At 35.9% G+C, this 23,571-nt stretch overlaps 1 protein-coding gene across 5 annotated transcripts; it reads left to right on the top strand.

Annotated features, from left to right (window-relative positions):
- Positions 1–1,638: 1,638 nt before the first annotated feature.
- GCA (grancalcin) lies at positions 1,639–23,260 on the top strand. Of its 5 annotated transcripts, none has more exons than XM_079924466.1 (8): positions 2,096–2,245; positions 6,389–6,547; positions 11,503–11,572; positions 15,385–15,428; positions 15,705–15,852; positions 19,287–19,400; positions 19,739–19,797; positions 20,173–23,260. In XM_079924466.1, exons 1-8 carry the CDS (start codon positions 2,219–2,221, stop codon positions 20,212–20,214), a joined length of 663 nt encoding a protein of 220 aa, XP_079780592.1. In that variant the 5' UTR covers positions 2,096–2,218; the 3' UTR covers positions 20,215–23,260. The 5 variants fall into 5 exon arrangements, with proteins under 5 accessions (XP_079780591.1, XP_079780592.1, XP_079780593.1 ...); XM_079924467.1 differs by having other exon boundaries at positions 20,446–23,260; XM_079924465.1 differs by lacking the exons at positions 19,739–19,797; positions 20,173–23,260 and adding an exon at positions 1,639–1,713 and having other exon boundaries at positions 2,169–2,245; positions 19,287–19,703.
- Positions 23,261–23,571: the final 311 nt, after the last annotated feature.

The raw sequence follows: 23,571 nt of genomic DNA on the forward strand, positions 1-23,571 counted from the left end.
ACTAAGCTTGTAAATGTAAAACACTTGATCCTCTCTGAGTATTTCTTTGAATACGCAGTTAATCAATTAGAATAAAACTTCGCAATGATTTGTTTTGCTTTGTAATGCTTTATCACTTGATGCTTTAATGAGTCAAATGTTCTTTCCTCTGATCAAATAGGTTTTACCATCCCCCTTTATTTATTTATGCCAATAATTTAACCTCACTGGCTAAAGTATTTCTTATTGTGTTAGGGGAACCAATGCACATTTTGTCAAGAGTGGCTTGTACCTTAGCAATCTTCCTTTCTATCTCTTCCTGAGAAAATTAGGTTTCACAAAGTTCAACAGGTTCCTCCTCTGTAATGTAACTGACCAACAGTTACTCAGCTTTGCAAGGTTGATTTCCTCTGCTAATAGATGACACTTTCTTCCACATCCTTAGTTTTAAGAAACATTTTAGTGGTTGTCTTATTCTTCAGAGATAACTCAAAATAATATCATTATGGTCTTTTTGTTTGTTTTTAAACTAAGTCTACAGCTGTCTGGTCACTGTGTGTGTCCTCTCCGTTTCAAGCTGGAGCTACAAAATTCATCAGAGCTCCAGAGAAAAGCAGAACTGTCAATGACTATTACTTAATAAATCAAAGTAACTGAGCATTTAACTTTGCACCGAGTGATTAAAAACCAAGCTGTTCCTCGGTGGATATTGTAAGGCCAACTGGCCCGAGGCAGTGGAACACCATCAGATTCACAGATTGCATCAGACCGAAATTCTCCGGACCACCCAGTTCCAGAAACTGCCCTGGAGACATTCCGGACCACCCACTTCCAGGAACTGACTTGGGGACTTTGAAACCAGCCCAGCCTTCCCGCCTTTCGAGGGGCGGGACTAACGGTCCCCCAGGATACCCGAAAAGACCACCAAATAAGGAATACCCTGCGCCCTCCCAGATTCACCACACCCCTTTCCCTTCTTCCCCTATAAAATCTTGCCCAAGCCTCGCCCGGGCGCGATTTCTCTGGCCCCTTTCTCTCGGGCCAGTGAACCTCGCCTGCGAGCGCTCCCTAATAAAGCTCACTTGAAGCTTTCCTCTGTTTCGTGGTGCCGTTTGTTAAGATCCGACCTTACAGATATAATTAGGAGGCACAACTTAAAGAGTTTGCCCAAATGTTGAGTCATTTGTCGGGTTGCCAGATAATATATAGGATGCCTTGTATATTATCAGCGTGTAAACAGCGAATAATTTTTTTGGTATAAGTATGATCCATGCAATGTTTGGGACATACTCATATTTTAAAAATTTCATTTTTTTTTTAGAATAAAATTTAACTAGGGCTTCCTGGTGGCGCAGTGGTTGAGAGTCCGCCTGCCGATGCAGGGGACACGAGTTCGTGACCTGATCCGGGAGGATCCCACATGCCGCGGAGTTTCTGGGTGCGTGAGCCATGGCCGCTGGGCCTGCGCATCCGGAGCCTGTGCTCCGTGGCGGGAGAGGCCACAGCAGTGAGAGGCCCGCGTACCGCAAAAAAAAAAAAAAATTTAACTGGACATCCTGTATTTTTATTTGCTAAATCTGGCAACTTCCGGTCACCATTTATCTAACAAACTATAATAACCTTTTGGTAAAACTTGGTGTCAAGAGAGTTTTAGCTCAGAAGCACTACCTTTGGAGTAGAGGTCAAGGTTTCATAGTTTTGATGATGTGACATCAACGCTACGGAAAAATAGATGTAAGTAACTCTTCAAGTTTTGAAATTCATAGATAAGTATTCGGTAGCCCAGCTTCAAAAGAGTGGAGGTTAAAAGAGGCCATGCACTTGCTGGTCTGGGTTTCTAAGGAGAAAAGAAACCGACCTACAGAGCCTTTCCAAAGAGGGTGGAAGTTACTGTTGCAAAGGATTCTCGGTTTAGCGAGGAGAGAGCGCAAGACCCGAGCGAGTCAATAAAAGAGGAGTAGGAAAAGGTTGGCCGCGTGAAGCCAATCAGAGACGAGATGGATGGGACTAGCCTCGGGGAAGGGGCGGGCTTAGGTACTATAGGCTCCGAAGGGCCGGTCTCAGCCAATCCGAGCTGAGTAGGGCAGAGCTGGACTCCGGGGGGGTTGGTCTCGAGGAAGTGAACGGCGCGGCCGGCGAGTCCGTCAATCTCACTTTCACCTGCAGCTGTACCTCCGCTTTTCTTCCAGCCTGGCGGACGCTGACTCGGAGGGTGACGGTTGACGTTCGCAAGATTGTCATGGCCTACCCGCGATACGGAGGAAGGGTGAGTCCTGGCCGCTTCGGCGCGGCCTCTGCCTCCGCGGGGTGTGGCGCTCCGGCGGGCGGCGCCTGCTAACTTCGCCCGCCTCTGGTACTCGGCGGCGCCGGGACTTCGCGCCGTGTAGGAAGCCGGGGCTGGGGCCGAGCGGGGAGCCGCAGGTGTTCTGGTCCCTGAGGAACCCTTAGACGAGTCCTTGTGGAGCCAAGGGTGTGGAGTGTTTTTAGAAATTTCTTCCCTGGAATGGAGGAACAAAGCATCCTTTTTCTTGTTCCAGTAATCTTTTGTGGTGCGCCCTCCGTCCAATCCTCCTAACCCCCTCCTCCCCGGTTTTGCTAGACATCCTTTTCCTGAATTTTTTGACCACTTCTTTTCTGTTCTCTATGTTGCTTATGAATAAATTAAGGTATGCTAAATGTCTCCTAATGTTTACTATTCTACCAAGGACAGTGTTCTTCTAGAATTTGGGGGCGGGGATGGGGGAGTGGGGAGGTGGAGAAGATTATACTTCCTTACGTAACCGTTTATCCTGCATCACTTTTGGGAGTTGGGAGTTGTGACTGTAGTATCCATTATGGTAACAGGAAATAAAACAAAATTTAAAATTTCAGTTTACATACATATTTTTATTTTAGGTAAGTGTTATAGTGTGATCAGTATTTTCAAGCATAATGATACATTTTAAGCATAGAAAGCTTATACAGATGAGGAAGAAATAGAATAAAAAATAAGTTCCAAGAATAAAAGGAAAAAGGTAAAATTTCTGAGTGTTCCAGAAGAGCCTTTTCATTTCTCTTAAAAAAAAAAAATGGATAGGAGCAAGTATCAGGTCATTATAGTATGTAGATAGCAACGGATACTTTCCAAAGAGTGATGTAAGACATCATTTGTGAATGTCAAGATTTACAGTGTATTAGGCATTGCTTAATGCCTAATACATTTGACTTAAGAACGTCAAATGTCAACATAAACTGTGGGGAAAAGTATATAACTTTTCAACATTGTTTTAGGGATAGGGAAGCAAATGTTTGAAGAACACTGACATAAGGTACAGCTGGTATCCTGAGGTATGAAGTGGAGTTCTATGCAGCCTGTTGTGACTTATTACACAGTTTATATGTGCAGAATTCTCCAGGGTTACAGATTATATGATCTAGTTTATCCAAAGTAACCCTCACAAAATGGACAAGTAGTTGAAAATTTCTGGGACGAAACTAGGGATCAAAGAGAATACTAAAGATTCAAAAGTGTGCAAAACTACATGAAAATGACATTGCTGACACAAGTCCAAGGTTTTCTTCAGTCGCATTACCAGGTCATGACAATGATGACCTAATGGTGAGTTTTGATTCATTTGAAACTATTGGGAAGACAACTTGAAATATGAATTTATTATAAACTACTCTTCAGGGTTTACTTTGTAGGCTAAGGGTCTGAGTTTCCCTCCATGTGGGCCCTTCCACATGGGTCTTGAGCTTCTTCATGCTGGCCATGTTCTAAGAGAGAAACTAAAGCTGTGTGTCCTCTTAAAGTCTTAAGCCTGGAATGCATGTGGTGCAGTTTCTACCAGATAAAGCTGAAACAGGCCCAGCCCAGATTCAAGGGAGTAGAGAAAGTCTTTGCCTTTGCAGGGGAAAGGTTGCAAAGAATTTGCAACCATCTTTAATCTGGCCTCCACCAGGCTCTGACATTTTTGGATTTTGGAGAAGTTAATATTGCGAGACAGGAAGGAAAGGTAGATAGAAGGTTATTCCTAAGGCCAGGTTCTTCATATAATACTGCTTGCCTGACTTTGATTAAAAAACAAGTATGCTGAACCCTCCAGGCACACATGGAGATGCCACAGTAGAGGGTCTATAGCCAGTCTCCTGGCACCACCTCAACATGAGCTTTTCGCTAATAGGCTTATATTTAGTTTGGCCTCTCTTCTTAGAAAAAAGTTTTTTCAGTTTTCCTTCTGTGAAGCTTAAGGTGTGAGGGTCTCCAGTAAGCCTTAATTTCTTGGATATGCCCCAGGCCTTGATTGCCCTCCACGTCCTTGGAGGCAGGCCTTGGAACCAAAGTCTAGGTGTTTGTTTTTTGCCTCAGAGCAAAAGCTGCTTTGGGAATTTCGCTAATCCTTTTACCTCTGGGTCTAGACTTGTCCCCCAGTATTGGCCTGGAAGTTTCCCCGTATGAGTGAGGAAATTTTACCTTTTTCCTTTAATATTAAAAAATAATATTTTATGAAAATTTTTTTTGTGTGTGTGAAGATTGATCTTATCCTAGTTACCCTTATTAGAAATAGGAAGTTTTTTTTCCTTGAATCAGTATTTGTAATTTATAGAATTTAGATACTTTTAGAAGGCCCATTTCATTTACATTTTTTTTTTAATTTTTAAACTTTATTTTATTTATTTATTTTATTTTTGGCTATGTTGGGTCTTCATTGCTGCGCGCGGGCTTTTTCTAGTTGGGGAGAGCTGGGGCTACTCTTCATTGCGTGCGTGGGCTTCTCACTGCGGTGGCTTCTCTTGTTGTGGAGCATGGGCTCTAGGCACGCGGGCTTCAGTAGTTGTGGCTCGTGGCTCGCAGACTCTAGAGTGCAGGCTCAGTAGTTGTGACACACGGGCTTAGTTGCTCTGCGGCATGTGGGATCTTCCCGGACCAGGGCTCGAACCCATGGCCCTTGCATTGGCAGGCGGATTCTTAACCACTGTGCCACGAGGGAAGCCCCTACATTTTCAAATGTATTGGTAAAGAGGTGTTCATAAGCATTTGTTAATATGTATTTTTTAATTTGAATTCTCTTTGTGGTTATATACACTTCTCTTTTTTATTCCAGAAATTGGCCTCTCCTTTGACAGTCTGTCGCTTTGCAAAGAATAACTTTTAAAGTTACTTTTTTTTCAAATTCATTATATTGTTTTAATGTTTATTGTTCCCTTTCTTATACTTCATTGCTTCATAATCTAGTTTTTGATCCTTGAACACATTTCCTGGAGCTCCCATACTTTCTGCATACCTTTTGCCTTTACCATATCCCATGCTGCAGCTTTTCAAACTGCCACTAAAGGCTCCTACCTTTTGCCTTTTTCCCCCTCTTAGAATTCTTTTCTCTTTTTGCCCATCAATTTCTGCTTATTCTTCAAAGATGCAGATCAAGATTTTTGTTCCAAATGGAATAATGAACAATCTTGATACTTATTCCTCCTCCAGACTCATTAAAAACAGTGAGCAAAATATCTCTCTAAGATATAAAAAAAAGTATACCAAGTTCCAAAGTGAAAAGAAGACAGTAACCAGAGCCATAGCAGGAAACAAACAGTATGTAGTCTCTGGGGTCAGCTTTATATTTGAATCATGATCTATTTCTTACTAGCCATTTGACCTTAACTAATTCAGGAAACCTCTTGAAGTTTCACGTTCTCAACTGAAAAAAGGATAGTACTTTCATATCTCACTGAGTTGTTGGGAAATCAAATCACATGGTAGATGGAAAGTCGTTAGAACAGTACCTGCAATATAAAAAGCTCTCAATAAACATTAGCTGAGTATTATTATTATTGGTATTCTCGTTGTTGTTATTCTTATCAGTTTTGAAGAGGACTATTGTTGGAATTATCACTTTATTGTTCTGTTCATTGATATCTTGCTTTTTAAAAAATAAGTATTTTCTAGTGGAGGGGATGTTAGCCCTATGCATCTTCCCATGATTCATTCACAGTTTTGTTGTATTGTATTTCCCATGTATTCTATGTATGTGTCTTTAGGTATACTACTTCTTAGTTTTACTCTAGGTGAAAGTTTCTTGTATTTTAGGTATACTACTTCTTAGTTTTACTCTAGGTGAAATTTTCTTGTATTTTTTACTTTTTGCTTCTTGTATTTTTTACTTTTTTAAAGTGTGCCTCATTCTTAGAGGCTAGAGACTTCTTTTTTCTTCAACACTTTAAAACATGTTGGATAACATTTGTTGATGAGCTGAATTAAGTAATGCAGGGCATCTCGCAGTTTGTAGCTAACAGCTTTTGTGATAATTTGGGAGCTTTCAGTAACTCGAGTTTTGCTTTTCAATGGACTTCTCATAAGTATTTTCTTTTAAACCAACTTCAGTGGATAATGGGTAATATTTGTATTAATAACCTTCTCCTTTTTCACTCTTAATAGCTTGGAAATTTTAGCAATCAGATGCAAATGGGACAGCCAATGCCAGGAACAGGGCCAGCTGTGCTCCCTGGTGGATACCCTGCATACCCAGCTTATCCGGACAGTTATTCTTCAGCGGGAGACCCCATGTGGACATACTTCACTGCTGTTGCTGACCAGGTAAAATCCTAAATATATAGCACAAATATCAGTTTTAAAAACTGATTGCAACTTAAAACAAATGTCAGCTCTTTTATTTAGTGTGTCATTTTAAATGTATATGAAACTTGCATTTTAAACTTATCTAGACTCATTTTCTTCTTGAGCTCAGAGATGAGGGTAGTCATAATTATCTCATTAAAAAGTCTGTTAGTTTGATGTCTGACACGTTAGGAGTAACCAGGGTGGTGCGTGGAGATTGAGCCAGATAGGATCTGCGAAAAAGAGATCTGTATGTAAATCTCCTTGAGGAAGCTGGGGCAGAGTATCACAAAGGAGACTTGTAAATTGTGGATGTTTCCGGGAGAGGCTTGAGGATGGTAAAGCAAATCAGGAAAAGATAAAGGAAACAAGGCAGAACGAAGGGACAAATACCAGACTAATGAGCAGAGACAGAGATTCATACTTGGGTCTCAGTCACAGTCCATGTCTCTTTTCTTTTATAGTGGTCAAGAATGATTTATTGAGTGCATAGAATTTCATAGAAGTTTGGTAACATTTTCCATTCATTATTCAATCACTTAAATGTTCACTAGGTCCCATGTGCCCTTCTATAAATAGAGGATATGCACAGAATTATTACGTATGGCAGACACTTTGTTTTGGCTACCCGAATTCCATTCAAAACCTCCTTTTCCCTTTTCACGTGTGGTAGTGGTTGGAAAGCCCTAATACCATCTCAGACACCTTTCTATAAAGGTAACCATGTGCCATAAGACTGGCCATTGAGATGTAGGTGTAATTTCTTTGGGATGCTTTCCTTTTCCAAATGAGGAAAGCTTTCCTGGAACTAGTGTTGGCCCTTTCTCTGCCTTCATCCTACTGCCTGGAAAGGGGACTTGCAGTATGGAGGTGCTGCAGCCACATTGTGATCTTGAGGCAACAAGCTTGAGATAAAGGCCTATGGATGGGGAATGTGGAAACATGGAAAGAGATTGATGGCCTCATTAAGTTGCCACAGAGTCTTGTTCTGCATAGCCCCAGACTTCTTGTATAAAAACAATAAATATTGATTTGTTTAAGCCCCTTTTATAACATTTTCTAATTGTTTTGTAGTTAAATGCAATCCTAACTGTTGCATTATGCCACTCTTATCTGCAAGGAACTCTTAAGTATAATACTGGGAATAAGTATGTTATCTATAGCTGACTATATAATAAATCCATTTTATAAAATTACAACTTAAAACGTAAGAACCAGACATATATATTTAGAGACTTTTTTTGACTTAAGAACTATTTCATTGTCACAGTTGTCAACAATAATTTGCTATGATTGTACTATTTGATACTTTCCTTAAATTTTTCAGTCTTGTGCTTTTGAATAATTAAATTCCATAAGGACGTGGCCCTTGTCATATTGTCTCTTACCCAGGAGGCACTAGGATTATATTAGTCATTGAATGGATGCATAAACTATCTCATTTTCAATTTTTCATCCAAATATTTAGACAGTTCTCTTATATGATGAATTTTGTCTGGCTTTAAGGGTTCAAGTGTAGTATCAGATTTATACATTATGATCCTAGAACCTAGTTACCAAACTCACCTCTGCAGCTATATTCTTTTTTGATAGGCCTCATAATTAAAGATACTCTGAGAAATGTCCAATTAAAAGTTTCTGCAGTGTCCCTTTTTATAGGAGGATGTTTTCCTAACAGTAATGATTCAATCATCAATTGATTCAGGGAAATTCTGGTTAGTACGTTCATAAATACACACAGGCACACACACGTATACACACAGAAGTATCTTGATAATACCAACAACTTCAACTTTAATGTGCACACTGCTTGCATTTTTCCACACAGCAGCTCTGTGAGGTAGGTCAGATGGATGTGCTCTTTTATTATAGATGAGTAAGTAGAGATTAAGATTGATTAGCCTAACAAATAGGACTTGAACTTGAATATCATTTCAAAATCTTGCTGCCTATCAGTTAACCTAACCAAGGGCAATTGATTTTTTGTTAATTATCTATCTAAAGCTCTTAATATTTAATTAGAAAATGCAGTTTTCTACCCCTAATGATAGGTAATTTAGTTGAGGGTTTAGATAGTTGATCACAATCCTCAGCTCAAACTGCCTGTAAAGAGATCCAAAACGATCACTTGGATTTTCTCCTTATAATTTAGGAAGACACTGCTTGTTAGTTAATTAAGATAACATGTTTTTATAAAATGTATGAAATACGAGTATGAAGTAGTGTACCAGGATAATGCTTTCTGATAGTGATAAATAACTTTCAGCAAAGCTATTCAGGTTATTAGAAAAACTCCAAAATTCTATAAAAACACATGCAAAATAGAATTTCATTCGTTAATTGGGTTTTAGACTTTTAAATTTAATCCATACTTGAATGAGAAATTGTAATAGTTTCAACCTTTTGAAATAGTAAATGAATATGGCTACAAACTGTCAGAAATGACTACAGTTTAGTGAAGAACCAAAGGAATTATCTACATTCTACCAAACAGCTAACTTGCTTTGTACTAGATACTGGGCTAGGGTCTGGGGATGAAAGGTAAATGAAACTCAGATACTGACCTAGACGATCTCTGTCTAGTCAGGGAGATAGACCTGTGGGAAATGATAACGGTACAGGGAGAGGCGTGCTCAAGGTGAGTGAGTGAAGAACATCCTCCGACCCTTACAAGAACATCCTCCGACCCTTACACTTGTTCTCTTTGCCTAGAACTGCACTGTCCAAATTAAATAGAGTGTGAGCGACAAACGCAAGCCACATGTGTAGTTCTCAAGCCTCCAAGTAGTGCATTTTAAGGAGTAAAAAGAAATAGGTGAAATTAATTTTAATACAATATTTTATCTAACCCAGTGTATCAAAAAAGATTAACATTTCAACATGTAATCATGTAAAACTTATTAATAAGATATTTTACTCTATGTCGTGGTTACTAAGTCTTGGAAATCTGGTGTGTATTTTACACTAACAGAACATCTCTGTTCAGACTAGGCACATTTAAGTGCTCGGTGGAATGTGGGGCTAGTGGCTTCTGTTTTGGACAACTCGGGCCTAGAGCACTCTCCCTCAGATGTCTGCATAGCTCGCTCCTTCACTTTCTTCAAATCTCTCAAAATTCGCCTGCTTTACCAAAAGGCTCTGCTTTACCATCTATGTAAAATACCATTGGCCTCCTCGCCGTACTCCACAACACTCCTTCTTAGCACCTTTACTCTGCTGTATTTTTTCCCTCAGCACTTACTACCATCAGATGTAATTTCTGCTTTACCGCCTGTCTCCCACCACTAAAATGTAACCTCTATGAAGGCGAGGAATTTGTTTTGGACACGGCTTGGTACTTAGTCCATTTAATGGTGCTTGAACGTGTTAGGTTGTTCAATAGATATATGTTAAATGGATGAATTTTTTATTCTTTCTAAATGGAACATATCTGTTCATTTATTTCTCTGCATTTTCTTAGCATACTTGTTTTAATGATTGCTCTATAAAATTCTTTCATCCTGTATGAATTTGTTCTGAAATGGTTCATTCTTGTGGACTGTCTTTCTGAACATTAGATTTTTCCACATACTTTGGAATATTGGTTCCTTAAACTTACAGTGAGTGAAGTTTTTGTTTATTCTCCTCACCCCTCCCCTAACCTTTTGTCCCCTTCCACGCTTCCCTTCCTCTCTCCGTGTCACCCTTCCGTACCTAGTGGTTTTGTGATTTTCCCCACCTAGATTGTGTCCAGAATCAGACTTCACTGAAATATAAAATCCTTTCCCTTGAGTTAAGTTGTTCTAATAAATACTTGGGTTTATTTTCCAGAAACAAGCAGACTAAAATACAATAAATAAACCAGTACATACTTTAATATCTTAAAAATGTAAAACCGTCAGGTAAATCTAACAGGCTTGATAGACCTAAACAGGGTCAAAATCAAGAGACAAATGAAGTGAATGATGCAAGCACAGGGTCAGATCCTTTGTTTAAAAACTGGATATTTATTCACAGAATTTTTGCGTTAATTTTTTTAATATCGCATTAAAACATAACTGTGACTACTGAGTTTTCTTAAACTTCCTTATATTTAAAGGTTAGTCTCTCACTTGCCTGATAATGTTTATAATACTCCTTAGAAGTGTCTATAATACTTCTTAGAAGTAGTTTGTAAAAGTTTTGTTTTTTTCTTGGGTTCTTACAAATTACGTGTTTTAAATTTGCCTCCTTAATCCTTTCTCAGAGCTGTTGTTTTGAATTTGTGACAGTGTATGTGATGCTTCCAAGTAAATTACTCTTTATTTTTGTAGAAAATAGGATGAGGTACTGAAACATAATGAGAGTATTCAACCTGTTTCACTTCCATTGTGGTTACTTGTGATAAAAAAAAATTTTTTCCCATAGGAAGGTCAAACAAGAATATTTGGACAAAAAATCAGAGGGGACTCTAAAACTTTGCTGAGGTTAATGCTGTGGAGGAAAAAGATATTTTCTCTTCCCAGTTAAAGATTCAGTATCCTTTAGAAATAATCTCCTCTCAAAATGGGCATGAAAGGAAAGTGTTTGAGACTTCTCTGAACGCATTTTAGCATTTTAGGCATTTTTCTAACTATTTTAAGTAGAGGTATAATGATTCTCACAAGGTATTACTTTGCACTATTATAGGACAGAGTGATTATGCTATTTTTCAGAAGTAGAGAATACAACTTATATTTGAAATACCTGAATAATTTAATAGAATAAAATTCGATTGTGAAAAAAGTATTCATGTTGTGTGATGTTCTCTAATGTGCCTTTGCCGTCAATAATTATCTCTATAATTTTGTAGTTGATAATAGAGTAGTATTTTGAAGATTGCATATTTATTGATCGGCCTAGAACAGTTAGTTAGCATTTTAGTATGCTTTTATACAGCTGATTTTATTAATCAGGTTATAATTATTTTGTAACAGGATGGTGAAGTGGATGCTGAAGAACTTCAGAAATGTTTAACACAGTCTGGAATTAGTGGAACTTTTTCTCGTGAGATCTTTTTTTTTCTCTGTTAAAATTGGACTAGGAAATTCATTTTCTAACTTTTTTGTTTCTATACTTAAAATATTAAAAAAAATTTTTATCACATATACATGCACATAGTTCAAAGAACCAAATAATTCTGCAAAGCTTGTTATGAAAATACTGTTCAGCATGCATTCCTCCCTCCCCAATGTTAACCACTCGCAGAGAAAAATCTCTTTAAAGTTCTTCAGCTAATTCTTTTGAAATTTGCCTCCATATCTCAAAATAGCATGCCTTTATCACTATGGATTTTCACTTTTAATGATCATCAATTATTATGTCCTGCCGTGGGTGATGAGGATGTAACCCTCTCACCTGTGTCCCTGTACTCTACACAGGAGCTCCCTCATCCATCTGCTGTTAAGTAATTTTCATTAGCTCACTAATCAATATTTGCCTTATTGTTACTATCTAAATGCTCTTCCTGAGTCTTGTAATAACATATGATTACTTTTTCTTTTAATGTAACTTTTTGCTTTTTCTGAAATTAATCTTCATCCAGGAGCTTTCTGTTGTGCTTCGTTTTCTGTGCATAGCTGTCATGCTTGCACTCCTGGAGCCCTTTCTTCTCTCTCTTGAGTTGGATCTCCCCTTCATTCCATCCCTTGTTGTCATTTTAAATTTGATAAAATATATTGAATTAGCTTCTTAATAAAAGTGCATAGGAGGTAAATTTTTTGAGACTTTCTCTGAAAATGCTTTCATTCTATCCTCAGAATTAAGTGATTGGCCAGGTATAGAACTCCAGATTACAAATCATTTTGACTTAGAATTTTAAAGGTATTGCTCCATTGTTTCCAGCTTCCATTGTTGCTTTATCTTTTGTTTCCTGCCTGTATGTCGTTTATTATTACTGTGTGGAGGCTTGTGAGATCTTCTTTGTCCCTAGTCTGAAATGTCACAGTGCTGTGCCTGGTTGTGTGGGGAATGCAGTGGGCACTCCTAATCTGAAGACTCATTTGGATTAGTTCAGCGCTGTTTTCTCCATTTTTTCTTTCTGGAATGTGTCTTTGGACTGGGTCGCTTTTCTTACCTTTTCTCTCCTACCTCTTATTTTCCTCTACTTTTGGGGAAATTTCCTCAACTTTATTTTCTTTTTCTTTTTTAACTATGGGACGCTTCACAGAACAAACTTGCGTGTCATCCTTGTGCAAGGGCCATGCTACTTTCTGTATTGTTCCAATTTTAGTATATGTGCTGCTGAAGCGAGCACTCAGCTTTATTTTCGAAACCTTCCATTGAGTCTTTCATTTCTCCTATCATGTTTTTAAAATCCAAGAGCCTTTGTTCTTTTTTCATGAATGCGATGTCTTCCCTTATCTCTGAGATTGTTAATGTATTTTTTTTTAAGCTTTTTTCTTCCTACATAACCTACTTCCTCCAGTTTTTTTCCCCACGTTGTTTGTTTGGCTGTCTTTTATGTTAGGTGCTTTTCTCAGGTGTCTGATGATCCTAGCTTGCTCATATTTAACTAAAATGCCAGTTAGAAGCCCTGAGAGCCAGGCTGGGTGTTGACTGTAGACTTCAGAGTCTGGTGGTTTGGCTGGGCAGTGTGTCCTCCAGCACTGGGTATCAGGATCTTTCGGGATTTCCTTTGGGGCTGGTTGTCCAGTTGATCTTCTGTCTGGAGCGGAGGAGGGAGGACTCATCAGGGTTCTCAGTCTTTTGTAAATTGTCATTGAATTTCCTTGTCTTAGTAGATAGTCCTGTCCTCATCTATGCCTGGTTTCCTGTAGTGCACAGCCCTCTCCAGAGAATAAAACCCCAGATGTCTACCGGCGTGGGAGTAGCCATCCATGTAGCTGAAGCAAGGAGGGGAATTTGGGGCTCTAAAGGCTCCTTAGATAGACATTCAGTCAGTCCTTTGGTTTTTGTCTCTACATTCACACCCATTTTCAGACGTACTGCCAGTCCTTAAACGTTTGGAGTCTCCTCCAGGATAACCAGGCTGCTTCTCAGGTTGTCTTATTGCAAGTTCAGGAAGCCACTTTCTCAGATCTAGGTTGTCAACTTAGGTCCACCTACTTTTCCAACTTGCAAAATTTTATTCCTTTGTTTTCTCTCTCATTCTCTTCTTCTCTAAAGGATTACAACTTTTAGAAATTCAGTTTAATTCTGCCCATTCTAATGGGGTGTGGGAAGAAAGGGAAAATCTGTCAACTTTCCTAAAAATTCTCTCCCTCCATTCTTCGTCAGAGATATTTAATCTTACATATACTTGGTCCTATTTTGAGATTGATTGAAGGTCTGCTTATTTGATGACTCAATTTTTGTCATTTATTATCATCAATTCAGATTCTCCCACTTAATGAATGTGTGCCATGTTAACTTTAAGGCAAAACAGATGTCATTTACTTGACAAAATGATGGAATGCCATTCCAGAGATTTCTCCCCCTCCTTGCCTGAGTAGTTTTTGTATGAAGGAGCACTGGGCTCCAATCCTGACTCTTCCACCTATTAGCTAGTGAACGTGGGAAACTTTATCTTTCTGGGCCACAGTTGCTTTATTTGTAAAATTGGGGCTAGGATAGGTTTGGCATGTTTATGTGAAATCACAAAACACACACTACCTGGCTCATAGTAAATGCTATTCACTGTCAGTTGAATTGTCAGTCTGAAAATACTGTAACCACCTATTCTAACATTGACACCATATGAAACATTCAAAGAAAGCTCTTTTAACTTTTGGATTGTTTTATAATTTTCTTCAATGGGTCTAAAATTTAGCTGAAATAGTTTTTTTCTTTATAAAAATTTCAAAATATTTTATCAAATAGCATAAAGTAAAATAATTTTAAGCATTTTTATTTATTCGTTCATTTATTTTAATGAGCTACTAGTAAGAACTTTGTAAACTTGACTGTACTGACATATCTCCTTTATCAGGACTATGTGTAATTAGTCTTGAGATAAATCAGCATGCTAGTTGAATGTAATTGTGATAAGGTTTAGAAAAATTAAATTCTGCCTAGTGAGTCCTCAGTTATAGTTCTTTAAATATGAAAGTGTTAATATTTCTAATAATCCCTGATTTTAAGATAGCAAACTATCTTGTTATCTTTATTTCTTCTTCCTTTCTTTTCCCCTCCCCCGAGAAAAAACAGTTGCTTTCAGTTCTGAAGCTCATCTTTTTCTTACTTGGTTGATGGCAGTAAACTACCAGATGGTTTACCTACATCCAGATCCATCTTACTTTACTCTCTAGTATGTTCTTCGTCAATTACTGTTTCTGAAATGGAAATTTTAGAATTGCCCCTCTGTTCCTTAAAATCCTTTAGTAACTTCCATTGGTCTAAAACTTTAGGGTGGCATTCAAGACTTTCGTGACCTGGTCCTCATCTGGCTTTCTGAAGTCATTATATGCATATGCCTCTCCTTCCCATATACCCCAAGCTTTAACCAAATCTCTAACACTTTCAAGTTATGTGATCTCAGTGTATGACAACTTCTACTTAAACCTGACTTGGCATTTGTGTTAGGAAGACTGAAGCCCTCCTTTTCACTTGTTTAATTTTCAGTATTTTATAATTGCTTATTTAATTACCCAAATCCCCTTACTAGATGTGAGTAGTATGAAGGTAGTAACTTTTATTTTAGTCTCTTTTTTTTTTTTTTTTTTTTTTACTATGCATGCCTAACATTCAAAGTTTGTTCATTGGGTGATTGTGTATGTTTGGCAATGTGGAAATGTTTTGTTTTGAAAACAGAAATTGTTGTAATTTTATATAAATAAAATCAGGCAGAATTTAATTCAAATAATAAATATGTTTTATAGCCTTCAGTTTGGAAACCTGCAGAATTATGATTGCCATGTTGGATGTATCCTTGACTAAAAATAGAAAATATTGGAATAGAGAATATTAAGGCAATTGTTAGATATAAATGATCATAGTAAACTAGAGAGTTTAACAATACTTTGTAACATCCTGTTTGAATTCCATTCTTTTCCATTTTTACACAGAAATCTATTTATATGCTAAATTTGGCTAACTCTTGCAGAAGTGAACTTAACAATATTTTAGTCAATTATTTGGAGTTTGGGGTCCGGGTAGATTCTTTGGTATCAAAATTTATTTTTGTTAATAAAACTATCAGAGAGATTACACAGGAAAAATGGGATTTAATGAATTCAAAGAACTTTGGGCAGCTCTTAATGCCTGGAAGCAAAATTTCATAACTGTTGATAAAGACGGAAGTGGCACAGTAGAGCGTCATGAATTGAATCAAGCCATTGCTGCTATGGGTAAGAATATTAAATTCTTTAGAGTCGATCCAGGTCATCTTTGTTCAGATGAATATTAATTGTTTAAATTTGCTAAGTAATAAAAGGGTATATTATTTCACCAGCTGTTGTCCAATTTGATTTCAAGGTTATAGATACATTCTGATTTAAGACCTTTAACAAAACCATTTTATTTCTGAGTTTTCCAAAGATGATCTTTCATACACTCTGGTTGATAAAACAATTTCTGAATTTCCTTTGTTGAGTATACTTAAATTTATTCTAATTGTTTGTACTCACTTACCATTTATATTGTATTCTTTTGTAACTTGGTAAGATCTCTAATTTGACAGCAAAGCCTTATCTCAATTACAGGTCTCCATACATAGTCTAGCTTTCTAGCAGTAAAACCTGTTTTTTTGGTTTTTCTTCTTTTTTTTATGTAGTGTAGAACACACAGCAGACACCGGAAGACCTCAAAATGGGAAGTCTACATTTTAGAATATCTTAAAAGACTGTAAATTTATTTTTAGCATATCTCTGATAAGCTGAGGTTCTCAGTCTATTTTCTTTCAAAAAGTGATAATATAAATGGTGTTTAACTTGTTTACAGTTAATGCAATTTTAAGTAGTTTTTCTTAATTGTATTTACTTTCGTGATTTTATTTACACTCATTTTTAAACAAATTCTTTTGTAACAGAACTCACGTTTTGAAAGATTTTATTTAACTTTCAGAAATCTGAACCAAGTGCAAATTACCTCAAATTCCAATTTAAAGTCAAAGCCATGATTAGTTTCGTTGTATCAATAGATGTTTTAATAGATGGTCATTTTAGGGACAGTCCTGGCCATATAAACATGTATAGTTCAACTATAGAGTCTTAATTCCTAATGAATTAAACTTGGTTCTTAATTCAGCACAGTGTTGGAAAATTAATATAACCAATTGCAAAAAAGAAAACCACCGAAGAGTTCACATAGGCAGTTGAGTGTAACAAAGAGGTATTCTGTATTTTTCAAATTTAAGGTCTTCAGAGATATTTTAAGATATTCAAATTATTTTTACTGAGAATGCTATGGAAAATCTTATGAATTTTATCAGTCCCACATCCAGATCATAATTCTCTAATAGAAAGCTCAGGGCTTATTTGCATATAATTACATTAGTTTGCATATATGACTTCTATTAATTTATACCTTTCATTTACTTTTAGCAAGTTTCCTGGATTGTATTTCATTATAGCTATGCATAGAATTATCTTCTGTTGCATTTGTTTTTATTATTTTTCCCTTTGACTGGATTAATGTCTTTTGTCTAAATCTACTAATCCATTAATATATAAAGACAATAATTCTAGGCAGCATTCTTCACAGTAAAGTGTACACATTCATTAAATACATAAGACAATCTCTAGGGGTGCAACAAGTGGAATATATTAATTTATATTTTTAATTACTTTTATTCCATTCTTTTTAAATTTTAGTTTTATATATACTTTAAAATGTAAATAATCAAATAGTAATTCATGTATAGAATTTAAAACTAAATGAATACACATATAATGGGAGTGAGTGATCCAAAACTTTTTACTCATAGAAGTACACATTCAAAAACTTTTGGAGTCCACTGGGCTAGACAATGAAGAACCAAGGAAATAGTAAGAAGACTGTGGTTAAGATGAAAATCTGTGAAGAAACAGAATAAGGGTTATAGGACAAAATGGAATAACATTTTCCTATTTCTCCCCCCTCTGAGTAACCATGTTGATTCTCAAATGTTCTTTGACTATAAAAGACACTTGTAAGCAATATAGTCAATGGGAAATATAGGTTTGAATGATAGCAAAGATCACTAATAACCTGTGCTTTGATTTTCTTTTTTTTATTTATTTATGGCTGTGTTGGGTCTTTGTTGCTGTGCACGGGCTTTCTCTAGTTGCAGCGAGCGGGGGTGCTCTTCATTGCAGTGTGCAAGCTTCTCATTGTGGTGGCTTCCCTTGTTGTGGAGCACGGGCTCTAGGCATGTGGGCTTCAGTAGTTGTGGCTCGCGGGCTCTAGAGCGCAGGCTCAGTAGTTGTGGCGCACAGGCTTAGTTGCTCTGTGACATGTGAGATCTTCCTGGACCAGGGCTCGAACCTGTGTCCCCTGCACTGGCAGGCAGATTCTTAACCACTGCACCATCAGGGAAGCCCTCAATTTCATTCCCTTTTATGGCTGAGTAATATTCCATTGTATATATATATATATATATACCACATTTTCTGTATCCATGCATCTGTTGATGGACAATTAGGCTGCTTACATGACATGGCTATCGTAAATAGTGCTGCAGTGAACACTGGGGTATCATTCCTTTTTCTGGCTGAGTAATATTCCATTGTATATATGTACCACATTTTCTGTATCCAGTCATCTATCGTTGGACGTGTAGGTTGTTTACACGTCCTGACTATTGTAAATAGTGCTGCAATGCATATTGGGGTACATGTGTCCTTTGAGTTATGGTTTTCTCAGGATATAGTAGTGGGACTGCTGGGTCATGTAGTAGTTCTATTTTTAGTTTTTTAGTGAATCTCCATACTGTTCTCCATAGTGGCTGTATCAATTTACATTACCACCAACAGTGCAAGAGGGTTCCCTTTTCACCACACCCTCTCCAGCATTTATTGTTTGTAGATTTTTTGATGATTGCCATTCCAAAGCAATCTACAGATTCAGTGCAGTCCCTATCAAATTACCAATGGCATTCTTCACAGAATTAGAACAAAAATTTTTACAATTTGTATGGAAACACAAAAGGCCCCGAATAGCCAAAGCAATCTTGACAAAGAAAAATGGAGCTGGAGGAATCAGGCTCCCTGACTTTATACTACAAAGCTACAGTAATCAAGACAGTATGGTACTGGCACAAAAACAGAAATATAGTTCAATGGTACAGGATAGAAAGCCCAGAGATAAACCCACACACATATGGTCACCTAATTTATGACAAAGGAGGCAAGAACATACAATGGAGAAAAGAGAGCCTCTTTAATAAGTGGTGCTGGGAAAACTGGACAGCTACCTCCAGTCCTCCCAGAAACACCCAGAGCTCTGATATTCTTTAAAGAACTATAAAATTACAGGGTTGAAATATTGATGCATTAAAAAAACCTGTGACATACACTAGACCTTATTTCAAAATCAAAATATATTTTAAAAACACAAAAAGATATTTTCTTTTTCCTAGCTATCACTTTTTTACAAAGCTAGAATTGTGAGAATTATGTACCACTTCACTATTAGTAATGAAACCTTTGATCAATTTCAATTGGAATGTGTTTTGTTTCTAATGTATATTTTTATGTAATGAATGTTAATTTGTTTTATGACTTTATTAACAAGAATGCATTGTTTGTTGTGTTCTTTTGATGTTTAGTTTTGGAAGTTTTAATCTAGCAATCCCTTTTTCTAGGTTATAGGTTGAGTCCTCAGACATTAACTACTATTGTTAAACGTTATAGCAAGAATGGCAGAATTTTCTTTGATGATTATGTTGCTTGCTGTGTGAAGCTTCGAGCATTGACAGGTATGGACCATTTATGGGTACAGTATCATGTAGCTTTTTTCTTGAATGGTGTCCCTCACTTTGTTCAGCAAGTTGATGGTATTATGTATTTTCCCCCTTTATTCACTATTAAATCTAATCAGAGCTTTAAGGCTTTAAAAATTGAGGATTATAAATAGTGAAAAATTGTTATAGCTCAGTTTTGGAAAGTTTTCTTCATATCTCAGTTGCCTGGGACATAAAATCACTTAAGATTTACTTGATTATAAAATTATTCATTTTTTAGTACCTGGGGACACCAAGTATTTAAAACTATAGATTTTAAATTATAACAGAAAAAGTAATTTTTTTGTTTAAAGATTTCTTTAGGAGAAGAGACCACTTGCGACAAGGGGTTGTGAGTTTCATATATGATGATGTAAGTATCCTGTATTACACTTTTGATATTTATACTGTGTTTTGTATATGTTTACAGTTGTCAAAAAATTTAAGTGATCTCTGGTTTCAGTACTGGAAATAATATATTTTAGAGACCATATTCTTTATGTTTTTCAGCTTAACGCAAATGTAAGATTCAATCGTGGTAGAAATACCAATTTGACTTTATAGTAAACATAAAAATACTTTTAAATTTTATGACAGACTTTTGGCAGTTTATGTTCCAAATCATTTTTAAGGGCAAAACTACCATTGCTTTTATAAAGAGTGATTTACTTGTGATGGTCTTTCTTCTAAGAGAGATAGGAAATTTTCATCTATGATAGGTAATGGAACTGTTCATTTCTCATTTCAGATGGTTGCTGTTAACCTGATTCCAAGTTTGTTTTGTTTTTAACTGAAGGAGAGGTTATATTTCACATGTTCTTTAGTGTTTCAAGGTTTTGTTTTATTTTCGTTATGTAGGAATTATAGGGTCAACTTTACCCTACTAGTATAATACTGGTTTGAGTTACAAGCCTTAGAAACTCAAAATTTCTCCTTTTGTGAAAATGCTTCTGTAGAATATAATTAATCAAAACCAAAACCATTTTGTTGTTACCAGCTGGTGATTTTGCTTATGTATTAGTTTTTGCAGGGCACTATGACAATTTGATAGTCTAGAATTTGAAGGCTGAAGAAATACTGTGAATTTCTCTGCTTGGAAGAAATGAACTGAACTACTTTGAATTAAAGCTTTTGGGGCTTTTCCATGTTCCTGTCTGTTAAATCTCTTCTCTTTCTATGTGTTTTTACTTTAGCTCACCATGCAAAGCAGTAAAAGAGATGTTTTTGTATTTGTAATATTTATATAAATTTATAACTTTAGGGATATCTGCATAATAAATATTGGTATATGATTAAGTGATATAAATACCTCTTAGTTTTAATTTTCTTTCTTACTTACAAGATAGATTATATAAGAAACCAAATGATGAAAGCCTAGATAAAACTAACTTATACTTACCTGAAGGTTATAAATTATACTTGGAAATTTTGTTTGTAGTTGTTGGTATTTGAGGGTGAGCCAGAAGGGGAAGCCTAGATTTTGCGCCATCTTTGTAATAGGGTTTGTTCTTTGATCACATAATCAGAGAACAGAAACTCATGAGTCTTTGCCTGTGAAGAAGAAAATTGTACTTCCTAAAATTTTATCTTAAATCACCTTAGGTGAACCATAAATTAAACTATGGTGAAATAAAACTACAGGAGGCATTGTTTTTCCTTTTTAAATTTTTTGCAGTATATATTTTTCTTCAATATGTTTTATTGTCTCCTGTGGAAAAAAATTCTTAATAAACATAACTTTTTTCTCTGCGCTTTATAGGTAACCTAAAATGGCATCTTTTTCTAAATCTAGATTTTCTGGAAATGACGTATTTTTAATGAAATGTCAATATTTAAATTTGTCCTTTTAAACTAAATTGTTTATACATAATGCTGTTAACTGTATAGAAAGTTTAAAAAACTCCAGTAATCTACCACTTTGTTTAAATGTTCAGAAATTATAAGTTTGACTTTCTTGACAACATTAGCCAGTGATTTTGGCATTAGTAAACCAGTAAGTCTTTACCACTAGGTGTAATGTGGGTCCTAAGCATGGTAGGCATCATGGAAGCATTTTTGAGTGGTGTTTTTAACAAAAATTGCAAAGTGGAGTCACCAGGTCCTTAGCATTTAAGATTCCTGGTATAAGCTGCTGCAGTTAATCCAGTCCCTTTCTGGGCAAACCCCAAAGTCTTTCTTAATGAAGTTTTAATAAACCACATATTTTTTCTTACACTTTAACTGACTATCTTCCAGCTTAACGGTGCAAATGGCATAATCTTAATATGGCTCGTGACCAAATTAATAGTTTTTCATTTAAAAATTTTTCATTAAAAATGGAGGATGAATGGTAGTATCTTGAACAAAAACCTTTTATAAACTTTCACTTTAAAAAAATCCTAGAAAGGAAGTAATGTATATTCATGTTGATATTGATAATTTTATATAATTACCTGTCGAATTCATTTGGTCAGCTTTATAAAAATGTGTGAATAAATAATCCATGTAATTTTGTCCTCTGGCTGTTAATTTTTTTTCATGAACATATATTTGATAATGTGAGAGCATGTTAACTGAGTCATAAAAGATATCGAATTCTAATTAGAAGTGTTGTAGGAAAAAGCTAATGTAAACACACTATATCATTCATGTTGAATAAGGGTGATACTATGACTCAGTAGCATGGAATTTTAACATCTGATTTATACAGGTGGTTGTTACTGTCCTATTCTGAGGTCATTTATAATTTTCCTTATTTGGATGCTCATAGTTGAGGTAAAACTTTTAAAATGGCTTGACATGACTCATATAAGTTTTGCCAAATGACACTTTGTGTTAGAACTTCTTCACACAATTCTCTAAGTCATCCTTTTCCAAAGGTGTTCCTATGACTTTTGGTCATAGGAGGTCTGTGAAGAAGGAGTTTCCATGACCAAACGTATTTGGGAAAGTCTCACCTTCCTCAGGGAGCTTAAAAAAGCCTAAGGTACAGAAAATCTCATTTAATTTTATTTGACCCAGTTTTTTCCAAACTTTTTTTTTTTTTAACCACAGAACCCTTCCTCTTAGCAAAACTAATGTTCCATGCCAATCCACCCCAGTTGTCAGACAGTTCTTTTGCACTTTACATTAGATAGATAATTACATAAACATTAGCCTTAAAGAATATATTACTAGGATTTTTTTGCTGAAATGCAATTCACATTTTTGATGCTTTAAAATAATTAATGTAAACAGACATCCTTTACTAAGGTAAAAATTAAATAGTTTTACAGGGAGTATGACTGGAATATGAATATAGTTTGGTAGTTTGTACTGGTTAACTCATGCCCCAGTTTTCTTATGATGATGTAAATTATTGAATAATGTACACTCTTAATGTCTAAGTGCTTTTATTTATCCAATAAACATGTTTCCATGTCATTTTGAGAATTTTTTTAATAAACATTCAAATAGCTTGCTGTAAAGTTTTGCATCATACAAAATCTGTTACATATATATTATGAGATGCTTCAGTTCAAATAACAGTGCAGTAATTCACCTATGCCTAAAAGACTGCCAAATGATTAAAGGTCAGGAATTACACTTCTATTTCGAGTGGCAGTTTACACATTTTAAATTACATCAAGGGGAGATTAACACTATTGGAATCTTAATTTGGTCCACTTTAAATGTTATTTCAAGGACTGCGCTCACTTGATCTATCAAGCATGAATTCAGAAACAAAAAGTAATAAAAAAAAGTCAAGTGATATGTTTATTTCCAGAAAAGGCATTTACCCTGGAAGAAAGTAAAATTTATCAATGTAGTTAAAATCTGTGTAATTAACATAAAAAAATTAATTTGTGATGATTTCTTTAAATATACAAATCACGTTCACCTGTTATGGCATTACTAAATGACAAACAAAAGAAATACTATTTGTCAGAAGTGTGTTTTTCTTTGTCCTTTTATGTTCGACAGACTCATAAATGATATGTTTTCTTTGTAGCAGTTTTCTGAGAAATTAATAGGAATAGATTTGTCAAAATCTGGTAAATTAAATCTAGTGAGTAAAATTCAATACATTTTTCAGGTTAGCATATTTTTCTTTTAAACTTTAAAATGCAACCATGGGTGTTTGATTACTTTGAAACTTGTATTAAAAGATCACATTTTTGTTGGTCTT

The sequence above is a fragment of the Stenella coeruleoalba genome, assembly GCF_951394435.1.
Source record: "Stenella coeruleoalba genome assembly, chromosome: 6".
Taxonomy (NCBI): Eukaryota; Metazoa; Chordata; class Mammalia; order Artiodactyla; family Delphinidae; genus Stenella; species Stenella coeruleoalba.

Excerpts from the sequence above, each read along its gene's own strand:
- GCA (XM_079924465.1), top strand. The coding sequence starts at position 2,219 with ATGGCCTACCCGCGATACGGAGGAAGG. Across the intron at positions 6,548-11,502 it reads TCACTGCTGTTGCTGACCAG|GATGGTGAAGTGGATGCTGA; the intron begins GTAAAATCCTAA and ends ATTTTGTAACAG. Across the intron at positions 15,853-19,286 it reads TCAAGCCATTGCTGCTATGG|GTTATAGGTTGAGTCCTCAG; the intron begins GTAAGAATATTA and ends CCCTTTTTCTAG.